The 13,042-nt window shown below is 44.1% G+C and overlaps 1 protein-coding gene across 1 annotated transcript in view; it reads right to left on the bottom strand.

Annotated features, from left to right (window-relative positions):
- Positions 1-705: 705 nt before the first annotated feature.
- Positions 706-13,042, bottom strand: part of LOC131928761 (serine/threonine-protein kinase 10) — a 29,487-nt gene continuing 17,150 nt past the window's right edge. The window contains exons 14-22 of the mRNA XM_059284878.1: positions 10,370-10,493; positions 9,782-9,910; positions 8,663-8,806; positions 7,457-7,586; positions 6,524-6,648; positions 5,492-5,680; positions 5,235-5,360; positions 4,686-4,799; positions 706-3,952 (exon numbers count right to left, since the gene is read on the bottom strand). Of these exons, the coding sequence (XP_059140861.1) occupies positions 3,776-3,952; positions 4,686-4,799; positions 5,235-5,360; positions 5,492-5,680; positions 6,524-6,648; positions 7,457-7,586; positions 8,663-8,806; positions 9,782-9,910; positions 10,370-10,493 (1,258 nt within the window). The 3' untranslated portion in view covers positions 706-3,775. The remainder of the gene's footprint in view (positions 3,953-4,685; positions 4,800-5,234; positions 5,361-5,491; positions 5,681-6,523; positions 6,649-7,456; positions 7,587-8,662; positions 8,807-9,781; positions 9,911-10,369; positions 10,494-13,042) is intronic.

The following is a 13,042-nucleotide window of genomic DNA, read 5'->3' as shown; positions in this document are numbered from 1 at the left end:
TGTCCGTCCCGCACGTTGCCGCTGCCGCGTGACCTTGTTTTTTAAAACTGGGTTCTTTATATTTAAACAATGCCAATGCCAGCGCTATATTTCTATGATCACATTTGTCGGGGCACGGGTTTGCCCACACTACTGTCCCAGGGTGTGCTGTATGAAAGCCTTGAGCGAACGTTAATCACTCCCCTTCCCACCCCCACCCCCCTAAAATCACCACAAAATGAGAACGGGCTAGGCCTACCTTTCCTCACTCACTGGAACTCTCAAAGTTCAATCGTCCTCCTTTAAAAAAAAACTATTATACTAAAAAAACTATAATAATATTCGAATTTTTTTGTTTACATCTTGAACCTTTCAATTGCGCATATAGATCTAGGGGTAAAATTTTGACAACGAAATTAGAGAAAAAAGTTTTACCCACTTCTTCCAAACTGGTTTATTTCAAATTTAAAAACTAGCTACGATGACAATGCAATGTGTTATATAATAAATAATTAAATTTATAAAATTAAATGTCTTAATTGAAAACTGCTAATACTATATTAAGTAACCTACAAATAGTAATAGTCACTTTTACTTTTGTTCACTTGATGTTTTAGTCTTCTTAACATTATAAAGTTTTTTAATAAATATAAAAATATTACTAACAGGACAGATCCTATAAAATACACCACAATAGGCACACACAAAATCAACAAACAAGCAAGACTTGATGAAAATAAATATATTTTTACTGATCCAGTTACAAGAAGTGAAAAGTTTTATAATAATTGTACATGTCTAAAACAACTCCAGAATTGTATCAATTCCAAAAGTTCAGTTTGTGTGAGAAGAAAGCAAGTGTGTGGCCAGATTTAGCAGCATGTGCTAGCCAAATGTGCCTTGTGTATTATGACTGTGGTCCAGACACCTGTCATTCAAACATGATGCTGACTCAATACATTACAACAACAAAAATTACATGGTTTATTTTGACAGAAAACATGTTTCCTTTTTCATGTTAGGACAAAAAAATTGACATAAATCCCAGAATTCATCCCAGCAGAAACGTAGTTATATTTCAGGAAAAAAAAAGGTACACTAGCATTTTAATTCAATGTAGTGTTGCACAAATAATACTGAGTAAGTGAACCATTTTAACATCTTTTATAATAAGCAGATCTAGTATGTTTTATTTTATCAAATTTCCCCAAACTTTTGATTCGGACAACTCGCAAAGGATGGGCCTCTGTCAGCTTTGGTCAGCCAGCTGGTCTGGTCCAGAATTTGGGCCTCTGTCAGCTTTGGTCAGCCAGCTGGTCTGGTCCAGAATTTGGGCCTCTTGTCAGCTTTGGTCAGCCAGCTGGTCAGACAGCTTTGGTCAGCCAGCTGGTCTGGTCCAGAATTTGGGCCTCTGTCAGCTTTGGTCAGCCAGCTGGTCAGACAGCTTTGGTCAGCCAGCTGGTCTGGTCCAGAATTTGGGCCTCTGTCAGCTTTGGTCAGCCAGCTGGTCAGACAGCTTTGGTCAGCCAGCTGGTCTGGTCCAGAATTTGGGCCTCTGTCAGCTTTGGTCAGCCAGCTGGTCTGGTCCAGAATTTGGGCCTCTGTCAGCTTTGGTCAGCCAGCTGGTCTGGTCCAGAATTTGGGCCTCTGTCAGCTTTGGTCAGCCAGCTGGTCTGGTCCAGAATTTGGGCCTCTGTCAGCTTTGGTCAGCCAGCTGGTCTGGTCCAGAATTTGGGCCTCTGTCAGCTTTGGTCAGCCAGCTGGTCTGGTCCAGAATTTGGGCCTCTGTCAGCTTTGGTCAGCCAGCTGTTCTGGTCCAGAATTTGGGCCTGACAGCTATGGTCAGCCAGCTGGTCAGACAGCTGTGACTGTAAGACATGGAGCAGGTAATGGAAAGCTGCACACCTGACTGTAGCTACATGTCTACAAACATCAGACTGTTTTCACTCTAATGTCAGTGTCATTAGAACTAGTCTAATTCAGTTGTCAGTGTCATTAGAACTAGTCTAATTCAGTTGCCAGTGTCATTAGAACTAGTCTTTAAAATGAAACATTGGGTATCAAAATACAAGTCATCAATAAATTCAGACAAATAATGAATGATGTAAAAATATCCTGGAAGCCGTATTAATCAACGTGTACAGTCAGATAAAAAAACACAAAATTTGATTCTTGCTAGGGCATTAACTTCTCTTGGCACAGTAGAGAACAAATGGGACACACACACTACCCTGACACACAGCTAGAATGGGAATGTCTTGATGATGCTTCATCACTGGTAATATCATTATCATATGTACACATGACCTTCACCTCACCAGACACAACTTACACAAAAAGCTAGAGTAAATCAAAGCTAAAGACACATGGTTACATATATATGGTATGTAGAGCTGTATATGGCAGCAACTAAAACAAACTGCTATCCACTCATCCAAACCTTTGGCAAGATGTGCACTACACTACTATCATAGCTAAAGCAACCACTGGTCTGGGGGGAGTCAAAACTAGGGGACACCCAACTCTCATCATTACTGGTGTGTGGGAGACTGTGTGGGCCTCTCATCATTACTGGTGTGTGGGCCTCACATCATTAATGGTGTAAGTGACACTGTGTGGGCCACTCATCATTACTGGTGTGAGTGCCACTGTGTGGGCCACTCATCATTACTGGTGTGAGTGCCACTGTGTGGGTCACTCATCATTACTGGTGTGTGGGACACTGTGTGAGCCTCTCATCATTAATGGTGTGTGGACCTCTCATCATTAATGGTGTGGGACACTGTGTGGGCCTCTCATCATTAATGGTGTGTGGGACACTGTGTGGGCCTCTCATCATTAATGGTGTGTGGGACACTGTGTGGGCCTCTCACTAATAGTGTGGGACACTGCAGTAACAACCAAGACACTTATAATACAGTGCACAAAGTCTTGAGAAAGGGTGCCAAGGACTACAACTGATCCAACTTTTAGTGTAATGGTTTTCTAAAAATACTAAGTGAATTTCTTAAAGAATACATAGTAAAAAATGCTCATTTGAGGAGTAAATCTACAGACAAAAACAGCATCAAATGAAAGACTATTTAAAATGAAATGAGTTTGACAATGCCAATGTGTGTAATGAATTGTATATAAATAAAAATGACACCAAGACAGCACAATACCACATCAACCATAAAATATGACAACCTCCACTGTCATAGCCTGACACTCTCAGCAACATGACAGTGTCAGTAACATGACAGTGTCAGTAACATGACAGTGTCAGCAACATGACAGTGTCAGTAACATGACAGTGTCAGATGTCACACATCACACCATGACATGTTAAAAAAAATCACATTTTAAAAGTGTTGATTGAATGAGAAATATCAAATTTAAAATGCATCAATATAAGTGATTGACCTGGACCTACCAAATGGAGCTGACACACCAGTGGGGGTTTGGTAGCTCACACAGGGCACACAATGGGAGACAACTTGCCCTACCACAGGTCAAACCTGTGTTCTAGTCAACTATTAAGTAGAACAAAACTTGACATACAAGAAGAAAACTTGTAAATTTGCTATGAAATATGTATAGGTCTTATCAAAGTGCAACAAGGAGATGCTCAGGTCCAGCTTTATAAGGGCACTTATCCTTCAATGCTCTAAGCCCCACAGCCAGCTATCACTTGATTGTAAGCCCAATAGAAATAAATAGTTCAGGAACGAGAGATGTCTAACAAACCCTGAATGGAACAAGCCGGTACAAATATTTCCAATCTATTTACAGTAGACATTAAAATAAGCTCCTCTTATATAACTGTTGAGTGACGCGAGTAGTTTGACCCCTCCCCGCGACCTTTACTCCGAATGGTTGACGGGTTGGAGCGAATGCTAGGCAATGAAGGTATGCCAGCATCTCCTGAGACTACATCCGCGTAGAAAGATTGCTGCTCTTCTGTCTCTCGCTGGAACTGTTCTTCAAGAGCCTGGAGATAGAAAACATTCATCAAACAAAACATTCATCAAACAAAACATTCATCAAACCCTTGACAAACCAAACATTCATCAAACCCTTACCAACAAAACATTCATCAAACCCTTGACAAACCAAACATTCATCAAACCCTTGACAAACAAAACATTCATCAAACCCTTGACAAACCAAACATTCATCAAACCCTTGACAAACAAAACATTCATCAAACCCTTACCAACAAAACATTCATCAAACCCTTGACAAACAAAACATTCATCAATCCACAAACAAAACATTCATCAAACCCTTGACAAACAAAACATTCATCAAACCCTTGACAAACAAAACATTCATCAAACCCTTGACCAACAAAACATTCATCAAACCACAAACAAAACATTCATCAAACCCTTGACAAACAAAACATTCATCAAACCCTTGACAAACCAAACATTCATCAAACCACAAACAAAACATTCATCAAACCCTTAACAAACAAAACATTCATCAAACCCTTGACAAACAAAACATTCATCAAACCCTTGACAAACAAAACATTCATCAAACCCTTAACAAACCAAACATTCATCAAACCCTTGACAAACCAAACATTCACCTAATGATAAAACAAGAACGTAAATAAAACTTATGATTTCCTGCTTCTGATGCATACACGCTAAATTCTCTGGCGACCATGGGCACATATGTCAGTATATGGTTCAACAGCCATTCTTTCAACTGACCTGTTTGCGAGGGATGAGCATGGCTTTCCACTGAGTCATGTCAGCATTAAACTGGTCATCTAATTCTTTGATCTTCTGGGTCTCTTGTTCCATCAACATTTTACGTTTTTCAGCCTGAAAGACAAGTTGAAACAATGACAAGAATAATTTTTTTTAAACTTTCATCCTGCACGTTGCCATGAGGGATTTTTTTTTAAATTAAAGGCTATGTGTCAGGTCAAGGTTATGTGTCAGGTCAAGGTTGTGTGTCGGGTAAAGGTTGTATGTCAGGTCAAGGTTATGTGTCAGGTCAAGGCTGTGTGTCAGGTGAGGTTATGTGTCAGGTCAAGGTTATATGTCAGGTCAAGGCTATGTGTCAGGTCAAGGATGTGTGTCCGGTCAAGGTTATGTGTCAGGTCAATGTTATATGTCAGGTCAAGGCTATGTGTCAGGTCAAGGCTGTGTCAGGTCAAGGTTATGTGCAAGGTCAAGGCTGAGTATTAAGTCAAGACTATGTCACAATCAGGGCAACATGTCAGGTCATTGACTAGGCTATGGGTTAGGTCTTGCCTGTAACTGCTCCAACTCTTTGACCGCTGCATCATTCTTGTCCTGCAGTGCCTTGAGCTGTCTCTTGTGTTTCTCTTCCTGCCTCATCTGCTCAGACTTCATTCTTTTCTTCTCACTTTCTTCAAACTGTCAAACAATTTAGTACAAAAGTCTCAACACTAGAGTGACCTTTCAACTATTGGACACTCACAAACATCAAGCAGCCAAGTGGACAACCCCCCCCCCCCAACTGCCCATATCTGTCAGAACCAAGTTACCTGTTTGATCTTGACCTTGTCATCCTCAGGTGTCCCTATGGTGCTCAGCCTGAGACTCTGTTTGAACATCTGTGCCCGAGTCTTGGCCTCACTTTTGAGAATTTTGGGCAACCTGCGTCTCTCTAGTGCATGCCTGTTCATCATCTCATCCTCCTTGGTTTGGTTGTAGCGCTTCAGGTTTTCCATTTCCTACACAGGGCAACAATACAGAGGATACTACAACTCTAATGCTGCTTAGAGCAGCCACAAATGTGTCTACAGCAATATCACAAAAACACTTGCATGGTTACAAAAACAAAATGGTGTGTACAGTGTGATGGTATAGATTAAACGTAGATTGCAGGCGTAGGTTTGACGACACACGCGATGAGACTAAACGGGTCATGGCAGGGGCGAAGAGGGGAGATGTTGTTGCTGAGTCATTGTTGATGCGAGCAAGTTATTTCCCCTCTCACCTGAACCAGGACTGACCGTGGCCGAATAGGAGACAGTACCAGTAGCCTGACCGTGACCGGCGTTCTACCCCAACTGACCGCGAATGTAAATGTGAGGAAAGCCACGCTATTGTACGGGAGGGGTTAAGTCGGGGACATGGAAGCCAGGCTGGGTGGTGAGAAGATGACAAAGAAGTGAGAACAGTTAGGGGTTGGGGACAGTCGAGGGTTGAGACGTTGTAGAGAAAGGACGTAGATAAGAGTAGAGCTAGGAAACAGTGTAGTGAGAATAGTGTAGAGAACATTAACCTGTAGGGTAGGCAACTAATGTATATTGTGTTGTAGCGTGAATCCTATTATATTCAATCATTAGATGTATAATAATTAAATGTTGTGTATCAAGCTGATCTTCGAGTTTCATTGAATGCACAATAGTAAACTATATGTGTGGAGACTGGTAAAACGTCGTATTTAATAAGGAAAGTAATAATAGAATAATAAGAAAAGCAAGCAAATTCCCCCCACCACATACAGTAACATGTGTACAGAAACAAAATGGTGTGTACAGCACCATGCGTACAAAAAAAAAAGTGCGTACCTTCTGATGTCTGGTGAGCATCTGGTGACGTTTGACAAAAAACATGTCCTTAAGCTGAGTCTTCATCAGCTGATGTCTCTCATGGAGCTGGCTTTTCTCCATCTCCCAAATGTTGGCTTCACGACCTGCACACACATTTTACAATTTTAGCTGACTCAACGCTACGATTGTTACAGCAAACTGTTTGTCAGAATGCTAGGATTGAAACAGCAAACTGTTTGTCAGAATGCTAGAACTGAAACAGCAAACTGTTTGTCAGAATGCTAGAACTGAAACAGCAAACTGTTTGTCAGAATGCTAGAACTGAAACAGCAAACTGTTTGTCAGAGTGCTAGGATTGAAACAGCAAACTGTTTGTCAGAATGCTAGGACTGAAACAGCAAACTGTTTGTCAGAATGCTAGGACTGAAACAGCAAACTGACAGAATGCTAGGACTGAAACAGCAAACTGACAGAATGCTAGGACTGAGACAGCAAACTGTTTGTCAGAATGCTAGGACTGAAACAGCAAACTGTTTGTCAGAGTGCTAGGATTGAAACAGCAAACTGTTTGTCAGAATGCTAGGACTGAAACAGCAAACTGTTTGTCAGAATGCTAGGACTGAAACAGCAAACTGTTTGTCAGAATGCTAGGACTGAAACAGCAAACTGTTTGTCAGAATGCTAGGACTGAAACAGCAAACTGTTTGTCAGAGTGCTAGGACTGAAACAGCAAACTGCTTGTCAGAGTGCTAGGACTGAAACAGCAAACTGTTTGTCAGAATGCTAGGACTGAAACAGCAAACTGTTTGTCAGAGTGCTAGGACTGAAACAGCAAACTGTTTGTCAGAACCTTTTGGGTTCCTATGACTAAGTAGTGTATTTTAAGTGCTTCATCTCAGGACATTCTTCAATGAAAAACTCAAGAAAAGTGTTGAGAAAAAGGAAACTCACTTCTATAGAGCTGCTGTTTTTGCTGCAGACACTGGCTCTCTAACATGGCTATCTTCTGCCTGTGTTGGTCCGCCAGTTGACGCATGTGTTTTTCCATTCTCTCATTTTGATTTTCCATGAACAAACGCTCCTGAAACAAAATAATATTCTTTAGCACAGCTTGGACAGGTATAGTACTATTAAAAACTACCCCTACCATTATCTGTGTATAGCAACCAGACAGGCCCCTGGGTGAGCCAGACCTGACCCCTGTGAGAGCCAGACCTGACCCCTGTGTGAGAGCCAGACCTGACCCCTGTGTGAGAGCCAGACCTGACCCCTGTGTGAGAGCCAGACCTGACCCCTGTGTGAGAGCCAGACCTGACCCCTGTGTGAGAGCCAGACCTGACCCCTGTGTGAGAGCCAGACCTGACAAGTGTGAGAGCCAGACCAGACCCCTGTGTGAGAGCCAGACCTGACCCCTGTGCGAGAGCCAGACCTGACCCCTGTGTGAGAGCGAGACCTGACCCATGTGTGAGAGCCAGACCCCTGTGTGAGAGCCAGACCTGACCCCTGTGTGAGAGCCAGACCTGACCCCTGTGTGAGAGCCAGACCTGACCCGTGTATGAGAGCCAGACCAGACCCGTGTATGAGAGCCAGACCCCTGTGTGAGAGCCAGACCTGACCCCTGTGTGAGAGCCAGACCTGACCCCTGTGTGAGAGCCAGACCTGACCCCTGTGTGAGAGCCAGACCTGACCCGTGTATGAGAGCCAGACCAGACCCGTGTATGAGAGCCAGACCCCTGTGTGAGAGCCAGACCCGTGTGTGAGAGCCAGACCTGACCCCTGTGTGAGAGCCAGACCCCTGTGTGAGAGCCAGACCTGACCCCTGTGTGAGAGCCAGACCTGACCCCTGTGTGAGAGCCAGACCTGACCCGTGTATGAGAGCCAGACCAGACCCGTGTATGAGAGCCAGACCCCTGTGTGAGAGCCAGACCTGACCCGTGTGTGAGAGCCAGACCCCTGTGTGAGAGCCAGACCCCTGTGTGAGAGCCAGACCCCTGTGTGAGAGCCAGACCCCTGTATGAGAGCCAGACCCGTGTGTGAGAGCCAGACCCGTGTGTGAGCCAGACCAGACCCCTGTGTGAGACCCAGACCAGACCCCTGTGTGAGAGCCAGACCTGACCCCTGTGTGAGAGCCAGACCTGACCCCTGTGAGAGAGCTACCTTCTCCTCCATCTCAATCTGTTTGGACTCCCTCATCTTCTGAGCTGTTTCCTTCTTGTTGTCCCGAGGCAACATGTCCAGCTCTTGCTTCAGCAGCTTCATCTCCTGCTTCTGTTTCTCTCTGAACATCTTCAGCTCTTTGTCCTGTTTTAGACAAGGTATACAAATCAGTGGGGTTTTATACAACATCTTTAGCTCTGTACAAATCAGTGGCGTTTTATACATCTTTAGCTCTGTACAAATCAGTGGCGTTTTATACAACATCTTTAGCTCTATACAAATCAGTGGAGTTTTATACAAACTCAACATCTTTAGCTCTTAATGTACCTTACTAAAACAGACAGTTATAAACCATCTGATGACAGGTTTGACCAAGTTAACAATCATCTGACCAAGTTAACAATCATCTGACCAAGTTAACAATCATCTGACCAAGTTAACAATCATCTGACCAAGTTAACAATCATCTGACCAAGTTAACAATCATCTGACCAAGTTAACAATCATCTGACCAAGTTAACAATCATCTGACCAAGTTAACAATCATCTGACCAAGTTAATCATCTGACCAAGTTAACAATCATCTGACCAAGTTAACAATCATCTTACCAAGTTAACAATGATCTGACCAAGTTAACAATCATCTGACCAAGTTAACAATCATCTGACTAAGTTAACAATCATCTGACCAAGTTAACAATCATCTGACCAAGTTAACAATCATCTGACCAAGTTAACAATCATCTGACCAAGTTAACAATCATCTGACCAAGTTAACAATCATCTGACCAAGTTAATCATCTGACCAAGTTAACAATCATCTGACCAAGTTAACAATCATCTGACCAAGTTAACAAACATCTGACCAAGTTAACAATCATCTGACCAAGTTAACAATCATCTGAGCAAGTTAACAATCATCTGACCAAGTTAACAATCATCTGACCAAGTTAACAATCATCTGACCAAGTTAACAATCATCTGACCAAGTTAACAATCATCTGACCAAGTTAACAATCATCTGACCAAGTTAACAATCATCTGACCAAGTTAACAATCCTCTGACCAAGTTAATCATCTGACTAAGTTAACAGTTAGGAGCAATTGGAGCTACTAGACCTGCTCTGCCTTGAGTTTTTTAGCAGCATTCTTCATGTCATTTTGTTGGTTCCACTCCGCCTTCTCTATCAGCTGTTTCTGCTGCTTGATCAACATGTCTAGATCCTGGTCAAAGGTTTTCTTCAGGTTCTGTTAGACAGACAAACAGACAAACTTTAGTTGCTAGGGCTGTCAGACAGACAAACAAACTTTAGTTGCTAGGGCTGTCAGACAGACAAACAAACTTTAGTTGCTAGGGCTGTCCAACAGACAAACTTTAGTTGCTAGGGCTGTCCAACAGACAAACAGACAAACTTTAGTTGCTAGGGCTGTCCAACAGACAAACTCTAGTTGCTAGGGCTGTCCAACAGACAAACTTTAGTTGCTAGGGCTGTCAGACAGCAAACAGACAAACTTTAGTTGCTAGGGCTGTCAGACAGCAAACAGACAAACTTCTAATAAGCTAAAGAGGACAAGTTATGGGGAACAAGTGTGAAGTTAAAACAGTATATAAGCAGGGACTCCATGTAGAATAGCTTTAAAGGGGCCCTCAGATCAAACTAGAGACTGCAGGCAGTACCAAAGCTAGAAGAAAGCCGAGCAACTTACAGCACTGTCTGTGTCAAACTTCTTCTCCTTGGCCTCCAGAGCCAGGTGGTTCTTGTAGGACAGGTCAGTGATCTGCTTGTTCTCTTGTTTCTGGAGCAGCTTCAACTCACGCAGGTCTTGTTTTCTGGGGAACACAAACACTCACAGCTCTAACATCTTTCTGCTGGTGGCGGGGTGTCATGTGACTAACTGGTGGTGTTGTGGGGTGTCATTATGTCTAACACTGGGGTGGTGGGTGTCACTATGTCTAACACTGTTGGTGGTGGCGGGGTGCCATTTGACTAAACTGGTGGTGGTGATGGGGTGTCACTATGTCTTTCACTGGGGTGATGGGGTGTCACTATGTCTTTCACTGGGGTGGCGGGGTGTCATGTGACTAACTGGTGGTGTTGGTGGTGGTGGGGTGTCATTATGTCTAACACTGGGGTGGTGGTGGTGGGGTGTCACTATGTCTAACACTGGGGTGGTGGTGGTGGGGTGTCACTATGTCTAACACTGGGGTGGTGGTGGTGGGGTGTCACTATGTCTAACACTGGGGTGGTGGGGGTGTCACTATGTCTAACACTGGGGTGGTGGGGTGTCACTATGTCTAACACTGGGGTGGTGGTGGTGGGGTGTCACTATGTCTAACACTGGGGTGGTGGGGTGTCACTATGTCTAACACTGGGGTGGGGGGTGTCACTATGTCTAACACTGGGGTGGTGGTGGTGGGGTGTCACTATGTCTAACACTGGGGTTGTGAGGTGTCACAATTCAATGTCTAACACTGGGGTGGTGGGGGTGTCACTATGTCTAACACTGGGGTGGTGGGGTGTCACTATGTCTAACACTGGGGTGGTGGGGTGTCACTATGTCTAACACTGGGGTGGTGGTGGTGGTGGGGTGTCACTATGTCTAACACTAGGGTGGTGGGGTGTCACAATGTCTAACACTGGGGTGGTGGGGTGTCACAATGTCTAACACTGGGGTGGTGGGGTGTCACTATGTCTAACACTGGGGTGGTGGTGGTGGTGGGGTGTCACTATGTCTAACACTAGGGTGGTGGGGTGTCACAATGTCTAACACTGGGGTGGTGGGGTGTCATTAAGTATAACACTGGGGTTGTGAGGTGTCACTATGTCTAACACTGGGGTGGTGGGGTGTCACTATGTCTAACACTGGGGTGGTGGGGTGTCACTATGTCTAACACTGGGGTGGTGGGGTGTCACTATGTCTAACACTGGGGTGGTGGGGTGTCACTATGTCTAACACTGGGGTGGTGGGGTGTCATTATGTATAACACTGGGGTTGTGAGGTGTCACTATGTCTAACAATGGGGTGGTGGGGTGTCACTATGTCTAACACTGGGGTGGGGGGTGTCACTATGTCTAACACTGGGGTGGTGGGGTGTCATTATGTATAACACTAGGGTGGTGGGGTGTCACTATGTCTAACACTAGGGTGGTGGGGTGTCACTATGTCTAACACTGGGGTGGGGGGTGTCACTATATCTAACACTGGGGTGGTGGGGTGTCACTATGTCTTACACTGGGGTGGTGGGGTGTCACTATGTCTAACACTGGTGGTGGTGGGGTGTCACTATGTCTAACACTGGGGTGGTGGGGTGTCATTATGTATAACACTAGGGTGGTGGGGTGTCACTATGTCTAACACTAGGGTGGTGGGGTGTCACTATGTCTAACACTGGGTTGGGGGGGTGTCACTATATCTAACACTGGGGTGGTGGGGTGTCACTATGTCTAACACTGGGGTGGTGGGGTGTCACTATGACTAACACTGGGGTGGTGGTGGGGTGTCACTATGTCTAACACTGGTGGTGGATGTGTGTCACCCATGTAGCACTGTTGTTGGTGTGCTGAAGTGTAAAACAGCTGGTGTATTAAGTGTGTACTAACACAACACTTATTTTGTCCACACATACAAGGCCGCCGCTACCCAAAAAATTATTTCAGCAACAAAAATATCGATTGTCGGCAAAGTTGACCTTTTCAGCGCATCAATCTTTTCACACACGCTGTTGTTTAAAAATATCTTGCTAACTATGGCCATCAGTGGCGTCAAATACTAAGCGATATACACGATACAGACCACGTATGGAGCGTGGTGTTTTTACTTGACACAGAGAGAGGGCCTATAAATATGGAGCGTGGTGTTTTTACTTGACCCAGAGAGAGAGGCCTATAAATATGGAGCGTGGTGTTTTTACTTGACATAGAGAGAGGGCCTATAAATATGGAGCGTGGTGTTTTTACTTGACCCAGAGAGAGAGGCCTATAAATATGGAGCGTGGTAATTTTACTTTACCCGGAGTGAGAGGCCTATAAATATGGAGCGTGGTAATTTTACTTTACCCGGAGTGAGAGGCCTATAAATATGGAGCGTGGTAATTTTACTTTACCCGGAGTGAGAGGCCTATAAATATGGAGCGTGGTAATTTTACTTTACCCGGAGTGAGAGGCCTATAAATATGGAGCGTGGTAATTTTACTTTACCCGGAGTGAGAGGCTTATAAATATGGAGCGTGGTAATTTTACTTTACCCGGAGTGAGAGGCCTATAAATAACCCAGCTCATAATCGTATCGTGGCGGCCATTAAACCCCAGCAAATACACGGTCTAAGAAGCAAAGTTCAAGAAACTCATGTCTCAACGGTACCTTAGCATGTAGATGTTA

Source organism: Physella acuta, unplaced genomic scaffold, assembly GCF_028476545.2.
Source record: "Physella acuta isolate Inbredline_101_S28 unplaced genomic scaffold, ASM2847654v3 ptg001542l, whole genome shotgun sequence".
Lineage (NCBI taxonomy): Eukaryota > Metazoa > Mollusca > Gastropoda > Physidae > Physella > Physella acuta.
This window is presented reverse-complemented; position numbering and strand designations above follow the sequence as displayed.